Source organism: Peromyscus eremicus, chromosome 1, assembly GCF_949786415.1.
Source record: "Peromyscus eremicus chromosome 1, PerEre_H2_v1, whole genome shotgun sequence".
In the NCBI taxonomy this organism is placed as follows: Eukaryota; Metazoa; Chordata; class Mammalia; order Rodentia; family Cricetidae; genus Peromyscus; species Peromyscus eremicus.
Genome location: NC_081416.1, coordinates 65,482,752 through 65,509,778, shown reverse-complemented (window position 1 = coordinate 65,509,778; position 27,027 = coordinate 65,482,752). Strand labels below are relative to the sequence as shown.

Here is a 27,027-nt window from a genome sequence, read left to right as displayed (position 1 = left end):
TGTAAGAAAAAGCATGAATAATTCTAAGATTTGGCTAGGCAGGTGTTTCATATATCTCCAGAAGATAAAGTCATGAAAGAAATTGCCAGTATTGTTGCAAGTAAAAGACTATTAAGAAAATGAATGGGCAGGACACAGAGGGAGATACATTTTTACAGAACATCTATCGAAGAGTTTTGTAGGAAGGATGTGTGAAGATTCAGGGGTATCCCCTATCAAGATATAAGCAGAGGGCATTGTCTTCACAAAGCAGTATGTCCAAATTGGCCTGGAGGCACATGAAATTGTTGAGTGTGTTTGGTGAAATCCAAATTAAAGCCATTATGAAAGATGTCTGCCTAGGCCCAGATGGCTGAGATGAAAACTCACAATACCAGATGTCTGTGAGGATGTGGAACCCTCCTGCCATGCATGTTGGTGGGTGTAAGTGGGGGAACATCTGTAGGAAAAGGTATGCTCTCATGCCTTATTACCCCGTGTTCTCACTCTTAGCAAATGTATGAAAGCTGTTCACAGTAGCGTTACTTGTAATTATCAACAAGTGGATTGCCCAGTGTCCATTTGTGGGAGAATCTGGATTAATGGAGATAAACTCACAGAGATCTAATCCTTGTTTGCAGGCTCAGGGATAGGAAAGCATGAACTACAGCTGCAGTCCACGCCAGCTTGTCTTGGTGGTGTGCTGCCCAGGAGCCAGGCATAGAGAGCATGTCTGGTTTTACTCATGGAATGAAGTTTTCCAATTAGCACAAGCTGATCAGGGGCAGAAGAAAAAAGTGTAACTGCCTCTGGGGTGTGCAGACAGCAACTGCCTGTGAAAAAGGCCTGAGGGATGTCCCAGCATAACTCTTAACAACGTGGACTACACAGGTTCATGTATTTGTCAAAACTCATCAGGAATACACTGAAGATGTGTGTTTCCTTGTATACAAATGCTACCTCAAAGGAGAAAAAGAGCTAAATTGACATTGAACTCTTAATTAATGGCATATGAGCTAACTTGAGAGTAACTGATGTCTTCTGTTGATTTTTGAAACATGGTAAAATTTCAGGATGGGTAGACAGGTAGACCAGTGACCAAAGTGAGGTATAACAAGTACAAGTACTATTATGCAGTCGGGTGTGGTAGGTGTACACAGACTCATTGGAAGACTCGGTTCTTCTATGTGTTTGAAGTAAATGCTACGGACTTCTCTTTCTAGATATCAAATGGGGGAAAGATGATGAACATGACCTTTCAGTTTCCGAGTAAAGATGCAGCTGTTTTCAGCTCTCAGCATGGCACACCACTGTCCCTTCCAGCTGCACTGTTGAAGATATGGGTGGCAGAAAAGGATATTGACATTAACCGAAGCCCATGTGGCATGGCCATGTTTGTCAAAGTCACTTGTAGAAGAGCTATGTCTTGAAAACCTCTGCTACCAACCCTGCCGTCACGGGTACAGAGAAGAGTTGGCCAAGCATGCTGGCGGTCATCAACCAAGCATGCTGGCAGTCATCAACCAAGCATGCTGGCGGTCATCAACCAAGCATGCTGGCAGTCATCAACCAAGCATGCTGGCAGTCATCAACACATGAACACTAACACTACCAACAGTACAAAAGACCCTCAAGAGAGCAAGTAGGTGTCCAGTAGAGTGGCCAGCTAGGTTTTAGGGCCAGAGCCCTGACAGAGATGGCATGGAGACTGTAAGCAGAAGGAAGTGAGGGTGTGGTGCCCATAGCCACACTAAAATCCAGGAGGGGAGAGTTCCAGGCAGAGGGCAAGCGAGTACAAGTGTTCAAGAAAGTATAATGACTTCTAGAGAGGACTCACATGAGACAGCTACCATCAAGCCATTGAGAGGACTAGAGGGCAGAGCATTTGGAGAGCACACCCCAGGTGCACTAGCCTACAAGTCAGTGGCATGTGATTATCAGATATATACTGATTACCAGGTATATGCTGTGGGCACTGTGGACTGTGGAAAAGGAGCAGAAGGTGCCAGAGATGTCAGGACACTGGCCAGGAAACAAGGGGTACCCAGGGGACTTGCAGAAAAGGCAAGCGGAGTCTGAGTGTGGTGTAGCCTCCTGCTCTGCAACAGGACATCTGTGCTGCCAGTGTGGGGTCCGAAATTTAAGGAGTCGGTGAGGTCAAGGTTAGGGTTCTGTGGAACTGTGGGAAGGTGAGGTGCCTCGGGTGTACAGTGGAGATGCTGAACACATACTGGATCTGTACCTGGGGCAGTCAATATTAGCAGTGGGCCTTCTGCATCTACTCAGGATCTGGGCTGATCTCAGGTGAGGAAGAGGAAGCCAGGCCAGGCCTTTGATCTCTGTAGCCTGTTTTGTTTACCAGGGGGCTGGGTAAGGGGTATGTGACCATGTCACTATCTCACCTTGTACTGCCCCCCGGCATTCCCTCCAGGGACTGCTTCTGTCAGAGGACCCAGAGTGTCCACATCCTCAGGTGCCCGCCCTGTACCGGTGCTGGTTCAGTGGCAGTAGCTGTTGAGTTAAGCAAGTAAGGCCGTTTACTAGTGGCTGTGTCTTAGTATTTTTGCTAGCCTGCTCTTGTGGAACATGGAGATCCCTTAATCTGCTTGTTGAGTCCACATATTCCTGGCTTTCAAAAGACCATTTGCCCAGTGTTTCCTGATTTATTTCTCCTACCTGTGCTGTGTGCGTGTGCGTGTGCGTGTGTGTGTGTGTGTGTGTGTGTGTGTGTGTGTGTGTGTGTGTGTGTATGCGTGTGTATTGTGCTTCTTGCTCCAGCACAACCTTGAACCTTTTGAAAGCGTCACATTTGGCTATCTGCCTGCTTCTCTCTATTGCCTGTGGGTTCATGGAGCTGGCTATATGTTTACTTGGTGCAGATGTCCAAGTTGGCCTGCCCCCCACACCCATATTTGACTCATCTATCTAGCTTTGCTTTTCCCATCATGGTAAGGAGATACTGTAACCACCCCCAACCTACATTGCAAAGACCAAGGACATAGGACTCCTTGGACATTCCTAGGACTTCACTTGGCTTACTGTGTTTTGGGGGGTCATTCTCCCACCCCCACCCCCATGTCTTATGTTGAAACCCACTTCTCAGCACAGAGCCAGTGTGTGGACAGAAGTATATTTGCCTCACTCACCTGCTCCCAGGCTGGGGCTTGGTTAGTGGGCTACCTTGGACTTCGGACATTGGAGGGGATTGGGCCAGGACTGGCATGGAGCTGCTGTGTGAGTCAGCTGCCTGACACTAGAACACATACTGGAGATGATGGAGAAGGAAAGATGCATTTAGCTGAAAGGCAGAGTTATCATTCCATGGTCACTTGGCCTGTAGTAACAGAGAACATGGAAGGAGGGTCCAGATAGCAGAGAGAGGAGAGAGAAGTGTCTTGCCCCATTATCACCTCCAGGGACATCCCCCAATTACTTAACTTCCATCTGCTAAAGACCCCATGTGTTAAAGCTACAATCAACTCCCTGTAGTGCCATAGACTGGAGACTAAGACTTCAACACAGGGGCCTTTGGGGACACCCTGCAGATCCACACTGTAGCAGTTGGGAGTTCCCATAGTCACCCGATACTGAAGACAGAGACAGACTGTGAGGTGAGTACCGTGGAAAAGATGGGGAGACCCATAAGAATAGGATGGAAGAGGCTGAAGGGGAGCCTGCTGGGGAAGCTACTCAAGTGGAGCATCCAGGGGTGGTCCTGGGAAGGCCTTAGGATGATTCGGGCCACTAGCTGATCTTACTGTGGTTCTGCCGGGGGAGACGGGACAAAACAGTGGACCCTGCAATTCTTGGCTCTCATAGTACATTTCTCTAGTGCCAGTGGTCACCATGGGTGAATTCCACCTGCTCCCTCATCTGAGCATAAGAATGTCAGCCCCTCCCACCTTAGTCTCCTATTGCCTCTATGTGATAGCCAGAGTAAATGCCAGAACCTCCACTCCCTCAGATCTCACCTACTCCTCTCACCTGACTCCCTGGTCCCTTAACCCTCCCAGTATCACTTCCTGCAGAACCCTCCTCCAAGACCACCTGCTCAGAAGCACTGTCCCTGGTCTCACCCTGCCTACCATCCCTGTACTCTTACTTCCCTGGTCTTGGCACATTGAGCTATGGGAGCTCCAAGCACTGACTCCCCACTCCTCCTCAGCTCAGAAACATACCAGATGTCGATATCCAGGGACTGCTTTGTGAATGTTTATTGATACGTGATATTGAGAAATACATTCATAAAGCCCCCTTGCCTCTGCGGAGGAGGGGCCGTTTCTCTCTAGCAGTAGCAATGAGCTACTCCCAACAACCACAGAACCCCACGGAATGGAAGATGCCATCCTCAGGCACAGGAAGAAGTCCAGCCTCTGAATCTTCCCCCTCCCTGATAAAGGCTAGCTTGGGGAAGGGATATGATGCCTAGCGGAAAAGCTAAGGGACCACCAGAGTGTCACCGACACACATGGCCTTTACACCCCATCCCTGCAAGGAGGTGAAGGGACCCAAACCCAGTCACCCACCGTGTGTGTCTGTGTGTGTGTGTGTGTGTGTGTGTGTGTGTGTGTGTGTGTGTGTGTGTGTCAGCTCCTCTGTATGGGGGGCCTTCTTCAGAACAGGTGTAGCCCCCTGCCAGCCGCCTGCCACCCTGCTAGCTACCTGCCCTGTGTGCTCCCCCCACCTCACCTGCACAGCCTCTGCCTCATTTGAATAGGTGAGAAACCAAAGTCTGCTGCCCCATTTGAGCTCACTTCCATCGCTCAGAATTCAGTCACAACTTCTTTTGAATTCCTCAGCTGCCCCGAGGCAGAGGCTCAATGTTGGTACTGAGATTAATCCCCAAAGAGCCCCTCATTTCTCTGCAGAGAAATTAGAGCTGCCAGTTTTCCTTCCGCCTGTCCTTCTGACAGCTCTGTCAGTAATGAGATGCCTGCTCCGTGGCGTAATCCCCATCCTACGGTGAAGAATAATTCATTAAGAAATTAAGGGCCCGGCTCCTTTCCATTGGGTTGGTCTTCAAAAGTTAGCTCATGGCGACGGCGGCATGATTATCAATGAAAAATTATTCAGCATACCTCAGGGCCATTCCAGACACTCATCCTCCCTCTCTGGGGTTGTCAGTGTCCTGGAAATTAAGTTGGGTGACATGGACTGGGAGGTGTCTGGGTTTGGGGCCAGGAGGGCAGGTCAGACACTGTCCCAGTGTGGGAGAACCTTCTTCTGAGGCTTGAGGTGCAATTTCTCCTCCCCGGGGAAGCAGGAGTCAAGGTCAGAGAAGCTTCTAGAGTTTGCAGATAGAATGCATGAGACTGAAGGGGAGGAGTTGCATACAGATTTTTGTAGGGGTGGGGATCATTTACATGATTTTTAATTTAGCGTTTTTTCTTTTTGGTTTTTGAAACAAGCTATTAGTCTAGCCAAGATTGACATCAAATTCAAGGTCCTCCTGCCTCAGCCTCACTCAGTGTCACTGGTGTGTTCAGGACCCTTTAGGTATTTACTGGGAAATAGCATGGGTCTGACACTAGCTACCCAGTGCCCATCTTTGGAACACACCGAAACCCCCCAAAGCACAGGATGATTTGATGGTGGCCATTGTCTTGCCGTCATTGTCTGTGGGGATGCTAAGAACTTTGGAGGTGGGGAATGTTGATAGTGTGTTCTGAATCGGGTGTTCTGTGGAATGTTGCTCTGGTTAGGGGGTGACGGGGACATTGCTTCTGTGTGTGGACCAGTGACTGGGCAAGGCATGTCAGTTCCTCCTCCAGAGTGGCCAGTTCAGAGTTCAGAGAAAGCATCGTCCATCTGCAGAGCCTGTGGGGTTCTGAGGAAGGGAAAGAAGCCGTGTGCTCCTACGAAGAACCTCCAGAGAGGTTTGTGTGGGGTCAGGACATCAAATGGCATTACAGCAAGAAACCTTAGATTTGGTTTGATCTTTTTTTTTATGATTAACCTCGGTAATATGGTACCGACCCCAAGTCAGCCCTCTCTAATACCATCTTCCCCTTGTCCTCTGCCCTCTCAGACTGTTTGACACGGTGTATTTCTCTGTATTTCTGCTATTGTTCTGACGCCATTAACCCCTGTTCCGAAGTCAGTCCTTCAGCTGTTGAGCTGAATGACAATGATTTGAGTGGTAGAGGGTGTTAACGTATAATTATTCACATTCACACCCGGACAGTCACAGCTTAATCATTTCTCTGTAGGCTTCCTGAAGTTTGTGCTTAAAGTCTTAGGCATAATTCTTTTGTTAAGTATGTTCAGGGGGCTGGAAGGTAAGTACACATGCACCCAGCAGAGCTTCAGGGCTGTCCTGCCTCACCTCCTGGGAATGCAACTTATAGGTGAGACTCCCTAGTGCTTCCTGGCTCCTCCTTGAGGCAGAGGTTGATTTCCAAGGGCTAATGGTGTAATGCGTCTATGAAATGAGCTCAGAGCTTGTGTCTGGGGCACCAGGACCAGACGGAACAGGCCAGAGAGCATTTCTCTTCATGAGTGCTAAGCCCTGCATAGCCTGGCCTGCACTTAACCCTTGAGACCATGGATTCTTCTAGAGCCCACTGCCCTGTTTAAGAATATTCAGGAGCGCTGGGGGCTTTTTTAAATGATTTTTTGTAAATATAAGTACATTTAGCATATTGGAAAAAAACTTACAATCATGTAATGTATTCTAAAATAATTCTACATTCCCTCCCCAGTAGATTCCTAGCTGAGAAAGGCTGTGTTGTTCTTCACCTCTGCAGAGCTCCTCAAAGTATCTTCGTGTTCTGACTGGATGGCAGAACACAACCAGTTTCTCAGACTAGCTCTTGCCTCTTACCTGTGATACTGGCAGGTTGGGCATACAGATGGCCCTACATACTGGGAGAGGATGGCTGTGAAGACAATTTGGACCCCACAACTCCCCCCTCGAGGTCCCCACACCTCGGAGAGAACGGCTATTCTTAAATATCAAAATTCCCTCCCCCTCCTGTAAACACCATTCTTTGAAGTCACAGCCGAAGTCACTCTTGCTGGTTTACAGCTGGAGCCTTGTGGAGATGTGTACCACTGTAATTCATGTTGTTTTGTGTCCTCTCTGTACTGGCTGACCCCTGCCCCAAATCCAGCCAGCTCAGAACCTCGTCCCCGAGGTAAAATGTTGTAAATACTGTCATGGGGTAGGGTCAGTGTTGGCCCACAGGTCTCCCCCAACTCAGCCCTGATTTTGGTCACAGTCCTCAAAGGGGATTATCATTTCACACTGTATTTTCCCATCAGCCCAGTGTGTTCAGCTGCAGAAAGCAAGTATGAAGTTCTAAGCTGAGTTCCTGTCCCAGGGAAGATGCTGGCTTCTGAGATCAGCCACACATCAGACAGAGTCTACTTCTTTCAAACTTGAGAGTACCACTTGCCAGGTGTGTCCAGCCCAGAACACGTACAATTGCAGGTTTCTAGTCCCAGCAGTGGCAGACACAGAGCATAATCCAAGGCCAGAGAGGGACTCCCCTGGCCCATGTGGATAGCATGATAGGTAAGGGACCAGAGGATCTGATGGAGTTCCTGTCTTCACCCAGTGCCAAGGTGAAGGATGCGTGGTGAGGAGGCAGATGGAAATGTGGATGGAATGACCTGAAGTAGCCATGGACCATACCTTACCATAAGACACTATCGCTTGGAGAGACCTAGGTATCCTTCACATATTGTGTACCTTTGTTTAAACCCCACTTTGCCAGGAGGCAACAGGAGACGACGTTGGGCCAAGAAATGGGTCTCTGTGGTGTTGATGAATGATCTTGGTGGGTGGCAGCAATAGGCGTCTGAAGCAGCAGCGGGTCCTGATGGGCCACCTCCCTAGCTGTGTGCATCTTCTTGTACAACCTTCAGTGTGTGCAAGAGGCTCATCCATTTCTTCCCGGCCATGCTGAAAGATAAGCCAGTGATCAGGTCCAGGCCAGAGCTGTTCTTTCAGAAGACGGTGCTATTCACTGATTGCCCTCTGCGTCCCACCCGCCCTCTCACCCATCCAATCCATTCCTGTTCTGCTTCCCAGAGCTGACATTTGAGATGACCTCTGTGAGACCAACACCTTGCCCTCAGTGAGCTGCATCTGACAGACAGCTCACGATAGTGCTATGGGAAGTCATTGAAGGTGGGACTTTCAGAGGAAAAGATCGTGCAGAAGATGTGACCTAGATTCCATTTAGAATGGAAAGGACTGTTCCCTCACATCTTGAACTTGAGATAAAGCTCCCTTTGATTGGAGGAAAAGTGAGTGGAAAATCGGTTTCCCCTCATCTTTTCCTAAAGTTTTGTTTGTTTGGTTGGTTTTGTTTTTGTTTTTGTTTCCATTAACATGGCGATGTTGGCTTTTGAGGTAGGCAGTTGTGTGGATTTTAATGCATGCCAGGTTCTGTGGCCACCACTGTATCCCACTCAGCAGGGGACTGCCACTAGCACTCCCTCACTCTTGGCTAGCACTCTCGTTTTCCTTCAGTAGGGTTTTGTGTCTTTACACACTCACAACCCCGGAGCCAGACAGTGTTTAACCTTTTGAGCTTACCTCCTTTGACTCAGCTTGATACTTTGAGATTTCTCCAAGCTTTGCACGTGTCTACAGCATACATTTTAACTGTTTAGTGGAGTAGTGCTCCATGGTGTGAATGTATCTCAATTGACCTATTTGGTTTTGTGTGTGTATCTGTGCACACATGTGTGCATGTGTGCATATGTGTATGTGTAAGGGGAGCAAGAGGGTGGGGAGCACCCAGGCCAGAGGACAACCTTGGTTGTCATTTCTCAGGTGCTGTCACCATTTTTCATTGAGACAGAGGTGTCTTACTGTCCTGAGAAGCCAACCATCTGGCTGTGTAGCGCCAGGGATCTCCCTGTCTCTACTTCCCCAATATTTGAGGTTCTAAGAGTTCCAGAATACCCAGCTATCTTCAGGTCCTCATGCTTACAAGGCAAATACTTTACTCACTGGACCATCTTCACAGCCAAAAGTATTGGGACTTTTAAAAATGAATTGACTTTTATGTGTATAGGTGTTTGCCTATGTGTATGTGTACTATGTGTGTGGATTACCAACAGAGGTCAGAAGATGGCATCAGAGCCCCTGAAACTGGAGTTACAGACCACTGTAAGTCACATCTGGGTAGTGGGAATCGAACTCAGGTCCTCTGGAAAAGCAGCCAGTGCTCTTACCCACTAAGCTATCTCTCCAGCTCCTATCTGTGTTGTATTGTGACCGTTCTAGTAGACACGTCACAGTATCTCTTGGTGTTTTACACTTACAATTCCCTAATGGCTAGTTGGGTTGAGTATCTTTTGTGTGTTTTCTGACCAATGCATATATCTTTCTGAAAAATGTTAAATGTTTTCCTACTTTTAATTGGGTGATTTGTTACCTTACTGTTGGCTCAGAGAGTCCTTCATATATTCTAGATATGACTCCTTTGTTAGATATATCACTTTCAAGTATTTTTTTCCAGTTTGTAACTAGCCTTTTCGACACCAACTTCCACAGAAAATTTTTTTTCCTTAAAAAAAAAAATCATAAATAAAGTCCAGTTTTCTAATGGATTGTGCTTTTGGTACCAAGATTCAAAGCTGCTTGCCTACCCTGAGCCACAAAGATTCATCTTGTATTATATTCTAAACTGTTCTGGTTTGATGTTTTGCACTTAGATATGTGATATATTTTAAGTTAATTTTTAACAAGGCATGAGATTTAGAGAATTGAACTCTGTGTCAGTGAATAACCAAATTTCCCACCACTTCTTGCAAATGCCATTGTTTCTCCGTCGAAATGGAGATCTTCATCCAAAACAATGTTTTTAATGTGGCTGGGAGATGGCTTGGTGTCTAAGTGTTTGTCACACAGACAGACCTGACTTCGAATCCCCAGAACCCACATAAAAGATGGATGCAGTAGTTAGGTATTTGCCATCCCATTGTTTCTGTGGTGAGAGAAGAGGCGGAAGCAGAATCCCTGGAAGGTCACAGGTCAGCCAGCCTGTTGTACACAGTGGTGAGCAACAAAGTGACCTTGTCTCAAACAAGGTGAAAGGTGACAGTTGACACCCAGTGTTGTTTTCTGACCTCTGCACACATGCCATGGCATGTATACACCTGTACTCATACACACATGAACATGTTATACACACCCACACATGCACAGGTCTTATACACATACAAAAAAAAACTATTTTTCTGTGTGTGAGTCTATTTTAGAAGTCTCTGTCCCACTCTGTCAATCAGGGTGTGTGTTCCTTTGTGTACTTGACATTAGTGACATTCCTAGTTGCTGTGACAGAAGTCACTTGAGGAAGAGTTGGTCCTGGTTCAGACTCACAGGTGGAGCCCGTCAGAGCAGGTAAAGGCGTGGCAGTAAGTGTGGCTGCAGCTGTGGAACAGGACAAAGTGAGGTGTTTGGTCCTCACTGTGTCCCTGGTGAGGAAACAGTAGAGAGGTAGATGTTGGTCGTCAGCTGACTTTTTTCTGGTTCTTCTTTCATTCGGTCCAGGATCTTAGCCTGGAAGATGCTGCTGCCCACATTGAGGCAGCCCCTCCCTCCTCAGGTACATGTCTCCAGAAGTGCCCTCACAATGTCTGCTAGGTGAGACTAAATCTAGACAAGTGGACACTGAAGTCAGTTGTTTCAGGTCCTTCTCAAGTCAACTTGAGACCAAAACACACTGCTTTAAAACACAAACGTTCCACCTCTGACTCCCATGGACCTGTGGAATCTCCTAATGCAAAATTCATTCATTCTGACTCTCAGGGTCCTCATGGTCTTGTGGCCTTAGAAGCTAAGCATTGAGAACGCACTTCCTTGGTTGGGGAAAGGGGGACTGTTGTTGTTGCTGTTTGTTGTTTGTTTTGTTTTATTTTTTGAGACAGGACCCCTGTGGTATCATTGCTGGGAAAAGTTCCTCTTCTTTCACACGCAACTGCATTGTTACAAGCTGGTCCTCTGTGGTCTGTCTTGCCCTCCAAGAACCTTTCTTACCATCTCATCCCAGTGTGTGAGGTTTCTTTGTAATGGAGTGATCTCTTTAGCAATTAACATTATCCACAACTTTACCCTCACTGAGCCTCTTTCTTGAGCAAAGTGCAGTTTTCTTCTTTCCCTCACTATAAATCTAAGAGCAGCAAGCAGTAACCATGCTACAGCCTAGATATTACACTGTCTTCTAATTTCATTAACCGAACAACTTACTTTTTAATTCAGCCTCACTCCAGATTTTAGGACATGAACAGAGTGCACTTAGATTCCTTGCTGGAGCAGAGCACAAACGCCCCCTAGCCCAGTTCTCAGCCGAGCTCCCTCTGAACCTTCAGGAGCCAGGCCTCCACATTTCCTTCAGCCTTCTAGTCTTCCCAGCTCCAGGTCTGAATGGCCCATTAAGTTCTACCTACAGCATTTTCAGGCTTTTCCAACCCAAAGTTCCAAATTTTTTTCCATATTCCTCCTACAAACTCGTTCAGAGGCCTAAGAAAGGTTTAGTACAGGAACATCTTTTTCTCATTGTTGTATCAAAAGCTTGTTAAGACAGGAAAGGTTTATTCTGGTCCACAGGCTGAGGATGCAGTTCATTGTGATGGGGCTGGGGTGGGGTTGTGTGCATCTCTAGCTGTAGCAGCAGAAGTGTGTCAGCTGTCACATTGCATCTGCAGTCAGGAAGCAGAAAGAGATGACTGTTGGTGCTCAGCTGGGCTTTCTCCTGCTGTGGGATAATGCTTTTGTACACTGGTTTAATAAAACGCTGATTGGCCAGTAGCCAGGCAGGAAGTATAGGCAGGATAAGCAGACAAGGAGAATTCTGGGAAGAGGAAGGCTGAGTCAGGAGACACCAGCCCACTGTCCAGGGAGCAGCATGTAATGGCACACAGGTAAAGCCATGGAACATGTGGTGACATATAGATTAACAGAAATGGGCTGAGTTTAAGTGTAAGAGCTAGTTAGTAGTAAGCCTGAGCTAATGGCCAAGCAGTTTTAATTAATATAAGCCTCTGTGTGTTTACTTGAGGGATGCAAGTGGGAAAGATTTGTCCTGACCATAGGCCAGGCAGGACACAGGAAAACTTGCAGCTACATTCTCTTTTTTGTTCATTCTGAGACCCCAACCCATGGGATAATGCCACTCACATTCAGGGTGGGTCTTTCCTCCTCAGCTGAAACTCTCTGGAAGGACTTTTACAGACACATGCAGGGTTGTATCTCCTAAGTGATTCTAAATGCACTTGAGCCAACAATCAAAATTCAATATTGCAATTACTGAAAGAGTGCAGTACGTCTTGAAATCTGTCAGTACAACTTCTCCAACTTTTATTGTCTTTGTGAAATATTTGGGCCTTTTCAGACCCTTTGTCTTTCTGTATAAGTTTGAGAAGTTACTGCTCTGAATCTATAATAAAGCCTCTTGGGGTTTTGTTAGGATGGTGGGAAATCTTTAGATCAATTTGTAGAGAGTTGAAATCTGTGAGTGTTGAGAGTTATATTCCATGAGTCAGGTATACTACCCTTGTTTTGAAAATCTTGGTCTGTGGGGACTTACAGACTCCACTCATTTCCTGAGTTACATTTGAAGAACTCAGGACTCTGTCCCAAGGCCCTCCTGCACAGTACAGTGAGGATGCTTCATGCTTTCACATGACTAGACTCCCCTTTCACTGTCAGCCCTTACTCGGGACCCCAATCTCCTCACTGCTATGTCCTTATTAATTTACACACAATGCTTAGGGCCATTGCTTGAAGTCTCTATAGGGTCTGACTAACGTTTGTGTATTATCAGTTTCCATCGTGATAGTACCATATATAATAATGTCCTCATCCTGGATGTTCCTCGGTGCCTGATCCACTCACCCTCTCCTCCTCCATTCCCTGTGCCCTGACTCAACTGTTCATTTTCTTTCTTTTTGTTTTGGTCTTCTCTTTGTTGTCATTTGGTTAGGATCACACAGTAGGTAGACAGGTCCTTTCACACGGGCCTCATCTGTTCTAAGTTCCACACTGAACCTCCCTCCCTCTGTGTCTTTTTGCAGCCCATTATCTCCTTGAATAGCATTGCACTGTACATAAGTACTACCACTTTGTGTGTATGTATTGAGGGGTAATTTGATTGCTTACAGTTTGTAGCAATATGAACAAAGCCACTATAAATGTTTACAGGCAAGTTTTTATGAGGACATTAGTTTTCAAACCAGTGGAACAAATAGTTAAGACTGTAGTTGCTGGCTCACATGGTAATGTTCTGTTTAACTCTGTTTTAAAGGTCACCACACTGGTCAGGTACAGTGTGCACACCTGTAACCTCAGCACCCTGGAGGCTGGGGCAGACACATCAGTTTGAGGCCAGTGGCCTATGCAGTAAGATCCTATCTCAAAAAAAATAAAAAATAAAAGGAAAAAAATGAAATGAGAAAAGAAAGGGAGTTCCCAGCTGTCTTCCAAAGCAACTGTACCATGTCTGTGTTCCCACTAAAATGGGGAACGTGCCTCTTACTCCGCTCTGTCATCTAGCAGCGGATGGTCAGTGGGGAGGGGGATTTTAGCCAGTCTCATGAGAGTGAAGTCGTGTGTCATTGTTTAACGTGCAGCTCCAAAGACAAGCTATAAATATCTTTCTATCTTCTTATTCATCATTCATACATGTGCTTTGGTAAAGTGTCTGTTCAGACTTGCCCTTTTTATATGGGGGTTGTTTTCCTCTTATGGCTCAATTTTAAGTCTTCTTTGCATGTTTTATGTACAAAGCCTTTGTCCAATGTGAGTCTTGTGATATTTCCTCTCAGCCTGTAGTTTTGTTTTTTGAAAGTTTGTTTTTTGTGCTTTTCCAATGTGGACAGTCTTCACGCTAATAAAGTCCAGCTTACCCCACTTTGTCTTGCCTGGATCGTGAACTTAAAACTCTTCAAAGCCTATAGTCACCTCTACGACCTCATTGGTTATCTTCTGAACTTTCTCCAATTGTGCCTTCTAGAGTCTGGTTTGTAGCCATGGTCATTTTGAGTTCCTTTTGGTTAAAAAGTCTGGTCTGTGCCCAGATAGACAGAAGTAAAGACAGATGTGGAAATGGGGCTATTGACTGATGAGACAGGACAGATCCCAAACCACAGATGATGTAGGGACAGGTGGACCATGGGAGCATCTGTCGGATGTCCAGAGTCCATTGTTGAAGACTGTCCTTTTCCCCTGAGCCTTTGCCCCTGTGTCAGTGGCTGCATGGGAAGGTCTCTTTCCTAGATCTAGACACGTATACTCACCCCAGCATTGGTCCATTTGCACAGCTCCATGCATAGATTCATTTTCAGAAGGGGAATCAGCCTTGCTTTCCTGGGATAACCCTGCTTAATTCTGATGTCTTGCTCTGTCTGTAGGATGCTAGATTTTGACTTGCCAATATTTTATTGAGCGTTTTGTATCCATGTTCTTAACAGAAATAGTTCAGTTAATAACCAGTACTTTAAATTTTTCTCTTTATTTTTGAGAACCTCATACACATATAAAATGAAATATGATCATATTTCCCTTGTATTACCCCAAGTGTACTCTCCCCTCCAACTTTATGCCTTTCTTTTTTATGACCCACTAAGTCCATGCCCATGTGTGCTTGAGTGTGGGGCCATCCACCAAAGCATGGCTACCCTAACAGTGGCCACATCCTTAAGAGAATGAGTCTCCTCCCCAGGCTCTATCCATTGGCAGTAGCTCCTCAGTGTAGGGTGGAGCTTGGAGCTCATCTACCCCATTTGTTCTGAGATTGCTCTGCTTTGATCATGTGCAGGTAGCTGTGGCTGCTGTGAGCTCCTGAGTCCAGTGGCATGGTGTGTCCCCACAACAGCACCCCACAGCACTCTCCCCTATCCTCCAGCTCTTAAATTCTTTCCTCCTTTTCTGAGACGTTCCCTGAGCCTTGAGTGCTCAGTCTTAAACCAGATATCTGTATTAACCCCACCACCTCCGAGACTCGGGGATCGATACTATTTCTGGTTGATGTCTTTTTCTGGCTCTGCTCTTGAGGCCATGATGCTCTCATTTCGTACCTAGGAAAATCTCTTCTGTTTTCTTGGGGAGCTGATGCTGATGTTTCTTCTTTCATCATAAGTTAGGAATCCAAATAGAACTCAATTTGGTCCTACAGATTCCATCTTCAGAAGGTTTAAAATTACAAACACTACCTCCTTAATTGTAGGGTTATTCTGGTTTGTAGTTCCACTTCAGCGTGTATGTATTTCACTTTGTTTTGTTTTGGGGGGCATCAGGAGCCCATTACTGGGGATTGAACCCAAGTTAGGTAAGCACTCAACTACTATAGGACCCACTTTTCTTTTCACTTTGACTTGAAGGCGGGGTCTCACCTGGGTGCCCAGGCAGGTCCTGTACTCCCTCTATAGTTCAGGTAGGTCTTCAACTTTGGATCGTCCCTCCCTCGCCTTCATGAGTCACTGGGATTACAGACCAACAGGCCTAGTTTGGTGTTATTATCTCTTCATCATTTTTTGAGGTACCTCAGGGCCCTAATTGGGTGGATACACTTCTTGGGGTTTATTCTTATCCCATGGGATTCGTGTCCTGTGTGTCTACCCATCTCAGGTTATGTATGTGATTGTTTAACATGTGCTATGTGTCTGAGCAGGACTTTCCCTGAGTGCTTTCGTATTCTCAGCCCTGACCACAGCACCTAGAATGAGGGTAGACCTCAGGAGTCATGTGTCATACAACACCAACCAGAAAGTGGCTGTTGTGATGGGCATATGCATGGTCAACAAGGCAAAGCAAGATGGGTACCACACAGGTGGGTGTTCTGCACAGTAGGGGTTGGGTGTTGGTGGTACTGATTTTGTTTTACTCTATTTAGGGGAAAAGACTCAAATATTTAAAAAAAACTTTTAAAAATCATTCTGAATCATATTTATCTTAAGATGTAAGAAAACTCCAAAGGAATAAATTTCAATTAATCAAAGAGTATAAATAGGGACACAACAATCTCTTGGGAAGTGGGCTTTTTAAAAGAAACTATAATATCTTTAAGGCTAAGCCTACACAATTAAACTAGATTGAAGATTGATTGACTATTGTTGAATTTTTATATGTGATATGGACAATGTATAATATCCTACAATGCAATAGAATGACCTATACAAAATTCAGTAGTTTGTGGGTTTTACTAAATTGTCACCATTCGCTGAAGTTGAATGTCTTTATCTGAAGTCATTTCCAGAACTACCTTGTCATCCCCTGAGGGATGTACCTTGTTCTTTCCCTGGCCTCCATCCACCTTGTTAGACATTCCTAAGTTTTATTAATTATTTCAAGCAACCATTTTCTTGGATTTTCCCAATCTTCCTTTTTCCAATTCCATTGAGTTCAGCTTCTACCTTTATTATCCCCCTTTCAGGCTGTTTGGGTTGTTTTCATTCATGTCTCTTAAGGTAGGAGCTAAAATTGTTAACATGTGACTTTTCTCTTCTAACACAAGTATTGAATACTATGAGTTGACCTGTGGGTGTTGCTTTAGCTGCATCCTATGAACATCAATTTTTTATCTCATTTTCATCCTATCCAATGTATTTTTATATTTTTCTCACTGTTTTTGTCTGTTGTAGAAATGGGTTTTTTACTGTGTGGATGTTTAGAGACTTTCCTGCTACCTTCTGATTCAATTTCTACTCTAAAGGTATGATGGTCAGAGAGGTAATTTGTCTGGTTTTATTTATTCTACATGTATTACAGCTTGTTATATGATGCAGGATATAGCAAACCCTCTCTCTGAATCAGTGGTTTCATGGGCACTTGGAAAGGATATGTGTTCTGGTTCTACCAACAGTAGCCTCAAAAAAAGATGTCTGTTGTTCTGTTGGTGGGTATGCTGGCTAGTTTTATGTTAACATCATACAAGCTGGAGTCATTGGAGAGGGAAGAGCCTCAATTAAGGAAATGCCTCCATAAGATCAGGCTGTAGGCAAGTCTGTAGGACATTTTCTTAATTAGTGATTATTATGGGAGGGCACAGCCCATTGTGGGTTGTGGGTTAGGCCACCCCTGGGCTATTGGTTCTGGGTCCTATAAGAAAGCAGACTGAGCAAGCCAGTAAGCATACTCCACCATGGCCTCTACATCAGCTCCTTGCTCCAGGCTTCTGCCCTGTTTGAGTTCCTGTCCTGACTTCCTTCAATAATGGACAGTGATAGGGAAGTGTAAGCCAAATAAACTTTCCCTCCCCCTTCCCCAAGTTGCTTTTGTTCATGGTGTTTCATCAAAACAGTAGACAAGTAACTAAGATTATGGATCTGTTTCTGAGATGTTTGTTCTTGCTGATTTTCTAACATCCGGCTTTATGGTTGACTGAGAGAGTGTTTGAGTACTCAAAGGTAATTATGAGTTTCTCTAGTTCTCCTCTCAATTTTGCCAGTTTGCGATTCATGCATCTTGGAACTTTACTATTAGGCTCATAGATCCTTGGAGTGAGCACGTTGCTTTTTTAAACTTCCCCCTGGAAATATCCTTTGCTTCTAAGGCTTCTTAATTCCATATTAACTGTCCTGCCATTTGTTTTCTTTTATCCTTCCTATGGCTCTGGTTAGAAGTAAGTTTCTGTTAGACAGTGGATATTCCTGTTTTTATTCATGCCAAGAGTGTCTGTCATTCCTTTAAGATTTATTTTTATCTATGTTTATGTGCACATATGTGCAGGTACCCACAGTGGCCAGAAGAGGGTCCATATCCCATGGAGCTAGAGTTACAGATCATTGTGAGTCATCTAACCTGGGTGCTGGGAACCAAATTCTAGTCCTCTGAAAGGGCAGCAAGTGTTCTTAACCCCTGAGCTATCTCCCGAGCCGTGCCAGCTTTCTTATTGGTGTGCTTATATCATTTTTACTGGATGCAGTTACTGATAGGCTTGGGTTTGGGTCCATGTCTTCCCTATTTCTTTGTACCTTTTTCTGTCCCCCCTCATCTAGGGCTGTTTTATCAACACTAAAGGTTTCCATTTTGTTTGTTTGCTTTCTTACTATTGCTCCTTTTCGTAGATGTTTCTCTTGACTGCTACAGAGATTGCAACAGTGATTTCCAGTCAACTTAAAACAATCAACCTTTGGCCATCTTGAGTGGGATGTAGAAACATGAGGTTCCCCCACAGAGACCCTCATAGCTGAGGAATGAAGAGAAGCAGGGTTTGGTTCCAGATCAGATGGACGAGGCACACTGCCCTGGTCACCTCTCACCACAGGTGTAGGACCTTCTCCCCCAGTGTCCTAATACGTCTTGTGTCTTACGCCTGGGTATGTCGAAAGCTCACTCTGTGACCCTTGGTACTTGCAGCTGTCAAATGCATTGCAAAAAACAAAAACAAAAAACAACAAACAAACAAAAACCTCTGTAAGAATCAGTAGTCTGCTAACCCTGTGCTCCCTACCTCTCCTGCCCTGCACATTGCTGATTAATTGATGGTGTGGGGCAAGGAACTCTGGTTCTCCTGAATGCTAGGAAAGTGCTGTATCCAAGCTACACCTCCAGCCCTTTCTTACTTTTCTGAGACATGATCCTACTGGATAGCCCAGGATCTTTCAACCTTCTCAGTAGCTGGCATCACATTCTTGTTCACCACATCTGGCCATGCTGCTGGCCTTGTGATGGCCCCAGGTTCCCTCTGGTGTCTGCTCCTTTCTCTGAAGATGGGGACTCTTGGCAGTGGGTTATCTCAGCTCTCCTCTTGTACCTGAAATCTTCCTGTGTTAGCTTCATCCTGGGGACATTTTAAACTCAGAATTCTGAGTTGGCAGTGCTGAAAATGCTGTTCCTGCCCAGTGTCTCTGCTAGAAGCCCACGGCCATTCAAATCGCTGCCCATTGCAGAGTGAGCTCTTTCTCCTCCGGTTCTCAGTTTTCAGCGTCCAGCAGCCTGGGTGGGGTAGACTTGAGCTGAGCTTCCCGGAGTAGGTCCTGTTTACAGTTTACTCTGCTCCTTGGAAGCTGTTCTTTAAAATTCTTTTCCATCCCACACTTTCTTTTCTCCTGCTGGTAATCCAACAAGAATATTAGATCATTTAACTGTGTCCCATGAGTCCTCACAGTTCTTCTTGGGGAGTTTTGTTTGCTCTAGGTAGAATTTCTCAGAGCTTGGATAGGGATGCTCTTGGCTTGTCTGCAGATCCTTGACCTTTCCCTCACACATACTACTGTCATACGTGTCCCATAAAGAGCAGTTTGTAAGTCAGGTTATTGACTGTTTGGGGCTACACTTTCTTCTTGGTCGTTCTTGTGAGTGTTTCTTTGCTGAGACCTTGTGTCCCCCATTTGTTTCAAGAACATTTCCCCTTCCTGCAGCATCTCTGTGACACGTTCTTTCAGATTTTGTCAAGTGACTCCAGCTTCTGCATCAACCTCATGTGGCTTGTCTTTCCCTAAGCATCAGATATGTTTCTAACCATGAGCATGAGCTTAGTAACTCTGGATTATAGCCTGATCATCCTGAATATGAAGAGACTCTGAGCCATGGCACATGCCAGATAAGTAAATAAAATCGAATTTTAAAAAACTTCTCTTCCACAGTCTCACGGGTGCTTCCCAGCTTTCGGGAATCCTGAAACAGAGCCGGGGCTTTGTTCAGGTTCTGCTGAAGACTCCTGGTGCCTGAGCTCAGATCCAGGCTGAGCAGCAGAAAGACAAAGAGAAGAAAAAAGCAAGAGCTTTTACCTACCCTCCCACCTGTTGCCACCAGAAAGGGACACAAGTTCCTGGGACAGCCACATCCCAGCACCAGGGCAGCATTTGGGGGGACAGTGGAAGGACAAGGACTTGGTGATTCCCCTCTTCTTCCGGCAGTTAAGGGGCTCCTTTCTCCCCAGGGCAGGAACTGTAGCAAGCCTCGCCTGAGATGAAGGAAAAGCTGTAACTGCTCATCGTCTTGCTGATGTTTCCCCCCATCGGCTGCCTTCTGATGACGTCACAGCCCTCGCTAAGCTACTGTCTACATTCTGCCAGGTTCCCACTCCCTTAGCGTATGTCTAAAACTCCCTGTGTCTACAGCACAGCACCACTTGGAGAAGCAGCCTCCTTCCCACTTCTGATGATCCCCAGTCCGGGTGGTATTCGATAAATAACTCATTTTTTTCACTTAGGTGGCTTCACTGTATGGACAGGCCACCAGAGCCATGTCCTTCAGAGAGGGAATCTGAAATCCAGGGCAGCCTCCAGCAGAGCCTTGACCCCGGTTGCATCAGCAGGACAAAGTCCTGGGGCAGAGGAGCATGCTGGAGAGAGGAGACATTCAGAAGAGACATGAGAGAGGGGCAGGCTTGAAGAACACCACACTGTAGCATGCAGAGCCCTCTCCCCATAGCACTGGGCTTGCTGGCTTACTCCCTGTGGAGAGCCACATGGGAGAAGGATGCATTTCAGTGAGTACCTCTGGACATGACTTGGCCAGCCACCAGGATTTATGTGGCACATCCACTGTCAGAAATTGTGGTTTCCACATTTACATTGAACTCATGTGAGCAGATTCTCCTACATTCGAAGGATGGTCCTTAATGCAAAAGTGCCAGCCCCCTCCCTGCACGTAAGTGCAGAGCAAATCTTGAGTGTGCCCAGGTCAGGCTAAAGGCCTGTCTCTGAGAGCGGCTTCCACTAATTAATGCATTTGCTCCTTACAGAGTGAAGTAGTGTTTTCAGGTATATTTGAAAAATGATGTGCTTGACTATAAAACAATGCTTTCTTTGAGCCATACTGCCTAGTGTAGTGGTTCTCAACCTGTGAATCATGACCCATTTGTAGTCAAATGACCCTTTCACAGGGGTTGAGTATCAGATATTTACATCATAATTCATAACAGTAGCAAAATTTCAGATATGAAGTAGCAATGAAAATAATTTTGTGGTTGGGGAGTCACCACAACATGAGGAACTGTATTAAAGGGTCACAGCATTAGGAAGGTTGAGAACCACTCTTCAGAGGACCCAGGTTAAGTTCCCAGCACTCACAACAGTGGGCAACTTCAGTTCCAGGGGATCCAGTTCCCTTTTCTGGCTTCCATAGGCACCAGCCATGCATGTGGTGCATGTACATACATGCAGGTAAACATACATATAAAATAAAAACAAGTATTTAAAAAACTGAACATGTTTGACCAACTATCCTGGTATCTGAACACATGAACTTTCCATTCCAGACACTTTTCTGCTTGGGGAGAAAGATGCTTGGTGACCTGACAGTCCTTGGTCAGAGCCCCGGTGGCTGGGAGCTACCACTGTGTAGGTGCCACTGTTTGTCACAGTCATACCCGCTCCGGTTCGGCTCTCCCTTGGTCTAATCCCAGCAGGTTTATTGGAGCACTAGGCTGTTCTGGAAAACATGAGCCACAATCCTGACCCTGGGCCACAGCACAGGCACAGCCCACCAGGTCTGCACCCTCGGAGGAAGGCAGGGCAGCTCCTGCTTGGGATGCTTCCTTTGCTCCCTCCAAGGGCGGCTCCTTGAAGCCTTTCTGAGTACCTCGGCCTGCCTTCCTCCTCCTCCTCGGCCTTCTTCCTTTCCTTTTCTCAGACAACAGTAACAATAAGTATGATTAGCAAGGTGATTTCAAGCCCCTTTCAGAGGACAAGACGGTAAACAGAGCTTGTTTGCCTAAGGAAACCCTCCCAGCACCCAGCCACTCAAACTGCATGTGTTAATGAACCCAGAGCCGTTAATGCGGTTTCTTCAGTTAAATTGATTCATGAATTTTGAAGAGAACATTATCTAATGAATTTTCTTTGAATAGAAAGCAATTAAAAGGACAAATCAGTCTGATTAACCCCAAAGTCACCCTCCTGCCACAAATGCTGTACAGTTTGAAATTATATCATAAAAAAACTAGAGCACATTTGCTGTGTCTGTGCCCTCTACTAATCCATGTAAATTAATGAACAACAAAGTTAATTTCTTTGATGACCCTTTTCTAGTATCACCTGGATTATGCTGATGTTTAATTTGCTTAATGTTATAATAAAGACTAAACAGGGTTTTTTTTTTCCAGTGAAGTGATTATCATTCCTTTCCGTTAAGAAGTGATTTTTATTATTTAATGTGTATGTAAGGGTGTGTTTCCTTTAAGGACCAAAACACACTCTGCCAGCTTGGCACCAAATGTGGCCAGCTCCATGGAGGACACACTCCCTGATGTCATCCCTGCCCACGGAGCCCTCCTCTCTGTTGTTCCCCTCAGGAACTCCTGCTCCCAAGTGTTGGAGCCCCAGGGATGGAGGATGTGGCTTGGCCTCCCTGCTCCCTAGCCTGTGTGTCCCCTCTGGAAGACAATAGGAATAGATTCACACCAGACACCTCCTTGTGCCTGGGCTGCTGCCCTACTCAAGGCCCATTGCCGGGAGTGATTCCAAAACCCAGAGGCATCAAGGGAGAGGATGGCCATGCCTCACCCTAGTCATTCTGCTGCAGCACACAAAATGCATGCTGCTTGATGCAGCTAGTCAGAGAACATGGGGAAAGATGCTTTATTTTCATAGCACTGTTCAATCAAGATGCCTGCAGCTGCCTGCAGCCAGGGTCACCCCCCCAACCTGGGCATACTGGTGGAGGCATCTGGCATTCAGAAAAAGCACTGGGGTTAGTCCTGCTCACTGCTGGGTGTGGACAGCTAGAGAAGGGTCCCCTCCCTTCCCTGGAGATGTCCTCTTCCTGCATCTCACCTGAAGTTGCAAATGAACCAGCAGTCCAAAGGACTTCCACGTAGGTGGGCCAGCAGGGGCTCCTGCGCTTGCTAATTGAACTGTGTGCAAATGCTTGCCTGCCTGTTCACAGAAAGAGCATCGCACACAGCTCCACCCGGAACGTGAGGAGGGCGGACAGAAATTAAAGATGTGGGAAGCCTTCCGAGGCCCACCTGCTTGGTGCCTGATTCACTCTCGGATCTCCTTGCCTGCGCCACCGTGACAGGGTGCCGTGTGGAAGGCTGTGTTTTAATTGAGTATAACACCTCTGTTTGTGCCATTGCATTTTCTGCTGGGGGACTGGCAGCTCTTTATATCTGAGCTGCCGGAGCCGTTTGTCCAAATCACGTCATTCCGTTTTCTTTCTTTCAGATTCGTTCACCAGACAGGTGTTATGGAAGCTGCTGAAGGTTGTGAAATTCGGAGAAATGGTTTCTTACCAGCAATTAGCAGCCCTGGCAGGCAACCCCAAAGCGGCTCGCGCAGTAGGAGGAGCGATGAGAAGCAATCCGGTAAGTTCCGCAGATGGGCAGCAGGCTGGATGGATACCCGCCCTTGCTGGGCCTCGAACCACTTTGGGAACCAGGTGTCATTTGAATAAATGTATTTCAGAGGCCAACTGCGTGGCTGGGGGTGGGGGTGGGGTGGGGAGCAGCTCCTGAGAGAGGGACCCTTGTGTCCCAGGCATAGGAGCCTTTGTCATAGCAGCCCCTACCGGAGAGGAAGAAGCCTGGAGAGGGACCAGCAGACAAGAAGGCAGCGTGTTTATTCATTCACTCCCCGCTGGATGGTCCCCATCCTGGGTGCCTGTTGAGTGGCAACATTCTTCCATACCCTGGAAAGACAACTGTACATCCAGAAAAGAGGCCTGCCCATGTGTCACCAGCCTCCTGAGGTTTTGGTGAAATAGTACAAGCCCATCTCCCTGGGTCTCTGGGGTATGGTGAGCCTAGAAGATGTGACACCTTGCATCACAGATGTCTACTATCCTTAGGTGTCAGCTCCCCAGGGAATGGCCCTTCTCCCAGAACTCATCAACATTTATTTATGTCCTTCCTGCAAATCTGTCAGAGTTTATTGAGTGCCAGGTTCCCAGCCCACAAGAAGGTCATGTTTTTAGAGATGTAGTCCCACATTGTACTAGGTGTTTTGGCTCCCCCAGAACAGCCAAGGGCCAGACTAAGGCCCTGCATGCCTGTGGGCCTTGTGTGGGCAAGAAGGCATGCTACCCACACAGTCATCAGGGAAAACCCACACTCCTGCCAGGCTCCCTGAATGTCCAGAGCAGCTTCCCCTGTGCCAGTATAGATGTGCTGGCATGTTGATAAAGCGTGCACGTCTCCAACATGACAGAAAAATGCCACCTGATCAGAAGTGTACCCTATCTGGAAGGGACATTGATGAATCTGAGAGTCTGAGCCTCCTTTGATGGGTAGTAGTAGTTGTTTGAGAAGGGGTTTCTCTGTGTAGCCTTGGCAGTCCTGGAACTCACCATGTAGACCAAGCTGTCCTCGAACTCAGAGAAATCCTCCTGCCTCTGCCTCCCAAGTGCTAAGATTAAAGGGGTATGTACTACACCTGACTCTGAACATGGCCTTTGAGGTCTCCCAACAAAACTTTTCTCCTGCCTTTTGGTAGACCACAATTTCTGAGCCACAGCTGGATTTGAAGTCAAGTCATTAACATTCTTTCCTTCTTTCCTTCCTTCTTTCTTCCTTTCTTTCTTTCTTTCCTTCCTTTCTTTCCTTCCTTCCTTCTTCCTTCCTTCCTTCCTTTCTTTCTTTCTTCCTTCCTTCCTCCCTTCCTTCCTTCCTTTCTTTCTTTCTTTCTTTCTTTTTCTTTCTTTCTTTCTTTCTTTAAGACAGAGTCTCTCTATGTGGCCCTGGGGCTGTCCTAGAACTCTCTCTGTAGACCAGGCTAGAGCTCATAGAGATACCTGTCTCTGCCTCCTGAGTTCTGAGACTAAAGCCATTCGTCACCATGCCTGGCCATGAGGTATTAGATCATGTTTTTGACAAAGAGGCAGCTCCAGTACATTTGTTCTGTGGCTCCACTTAATGCCCCGGAAGAACAGAGGAAGCCAACACCCTTTCTACCCTCTTGCTGCTGCACCCTTGGAGCTACTGTTTTCAACACACACCAACCACCCTGAACTTCAGAGGTGTAGGTCTCTCTGCATCACCTTCACCCCAAGTCTGAGTCCCTCCCGAGGCTGAGGAAGGGGTGTGGACATTCCCCAGGTGACTCCTGCAACAAGATGAATGATTTGGTATTTAGCCACACTCAAGTTGGGAACCAAGTTGCTTTGTTTTGCAAAATTTGCAAATCCTACATGTGCTCACACGAAGATGAAGATGGCCTCATCAGTGGGCACCGACGTCACAGCTTCTGTTCCGAGTGCAGCTAACATCTGTGCTTTAAGAACAAGCCCTGCTGCCCAGTGTGCCCATGGGTAAACATACCATACCCACTTTTTGGATGAGTCCCCATCAAGCACCCCTGGAAACTGGTATGAGAAGGGGATACTGAGACTTGAGGGAGAAGAGGCCTGGACAGTGATGGGCTCTGCCTACTGCCCGTGTTGGGAGATGTCCTCAGCACCACTGAACAACAGGGCCCAAGATGGGGGCGGCTCCGTGTGTTCCCTTTACCCCAAAGCTGCCAATCTGGAATAAACTCATGGAGAACAAAGTTCTCATGTTTTGGCTAAGCATTGCCATTTGTGAATTTGAGAGGAAGAGTAGAAAGGATATGGACGGCTCCAGCCACTGGAGACTTCATCTGTATCATTCCTTTGGTGGCTGGCAGTAACCAGGGCCTCATGCCATCTGGTCTCATAACTGGCCATTGCTGGGTTATCCACCTCAAGAATAAGAGATGGGTTTTGCATCCTGGAACTCAACTTCTCCCAATTTCCCCAAGTGGGACTCACTGGACTTGCCAGGAAACAGGGCAGCCTCTGGAAGGTGCCACATTACCCTGAATAAGAGATGCCCGGCCCTGAAGACTCTTCACACACACACACACACACACACACACACACACACACACACACACACACACAAAACCCCCTTCTGCCACATCCTCAGACACAATTTGCTAAATGTAGTTCAGAGGCAATCAATACAAGCTCAGGGAGTTTCCCACCTTTTTCTAAACAAACACATTCCTGAGGAGTTAGTTTATTCGCAGATTGCCATGAGCACCGATGACCCCCGAGTCCTGTTCTGCCATTCACCCAGATGGCTGTTGATAAAGATTTAGCATCATGTTCTGAGTGTCAGGGTTGTCAGTGGAGCTGAACCATTTGACCAGAAGAAAAAAACGCACCGGGAGCTATTGATTACAACTTCTCGGTGTCACTTGTTCACCAGGATTTAGGTATTGATGAGGCTGCGAGTGAAAACAAGCTTTCTCCCTTGTGGCCTCTGCCCAGAAGAACAAAGGCAAAGTTGGAAAAAATATTCAGCCAGTTCCAGAATCAGAGGGATTCCATTATCGATTGCAAGGCCCCTTCATGTTATTTTTGTTGGAGACAAATCTATGGGTTTGGAAGTTTTATAGCAGTTGAGAAAGGGCTTGCGTGAGTGATGGATCCGGGTATTGGACAAATTAGATTTCACAGCATGAAGATTTCAATGAAGCTGTAATACCATGGGCTCTCTGAGTATCGATAGCAGTCACATTGCATGCAGCAGGGGCCGTCAAGAGGAGGACAACCATGATACGGGTCCTTCCAATATGGCCATGGAGCCCCAGTAAATCTTAATGGAGCCCCAGTAAATACCTACTGCTGGCCTGACATGAAGCAGGGTCCTTTTCTAAAGGTGACCTGCGTGAGTAAGTCACCAGTCCACAAGGCATTCTGTGCCAGCAGCCCCTCAACTCTGTGTGGATCCATAGAAAGAAGCTGAGAGAGATGTGTATGGCACTCCCTTTTGTGATCCCATAATCCCTTGAGAGGGAAGAGAACAAGTCAAAGCTGGGAGGTCAGATCTGATATCAAGTAGAATGGTGGAATATGCATCTAAATGTCAGCAAGGCTGGATTGAGTAGCATGCCTGCATCAGCCAAAGCTAAGGCTTGGCATCATCTCACAGTCTTCTGATTGTCACTATTGTATTTGATTAGATAGATAGATAGATAGATAGATAGATAGATAGATAGATAGATAGATAGATAGATCAGTCACAGTAATGTTCCATTCTCAACACCTTCCATGGCTCCTTTCAAGGTCAAGGTCAGATGCTGTCATCCACATATACCTGGAATTCCACTTCTCACCCCATGCTGCTCCTGTGTGCATGGTCAGCTCTCTGCTCCCTGATTGTCATGCCAGTAGTCCTTAAA

General features: G+C 46.4%; 1 protein-coding gene across 1 annotated transcript in view; it reads left to right on the top strand.

The window, feature by feature from the left end:
* Window positions 1–24,002, top strand: part of Mgmt (O-6-methylguanine-DNA methyltransferase) — a 242,194-nt gene extending 218,192 nt beyond the window's left edge. The window contains 3 exon segments of the mRNA XM_059250478.1: window positions 23,050–23,189; window positions 23,749–23,836; window positions 23,839–24,002. Coding sequence (XP_059106461.1) covers window positions 23,050–23,189; window positions 23,749–23,836; window positions 23,839–24,002 — 392 coding nt within the window.
* The last annotated feature ends 3,025 nt before the right edge of the window (window positions 24,003–27,027 follow it).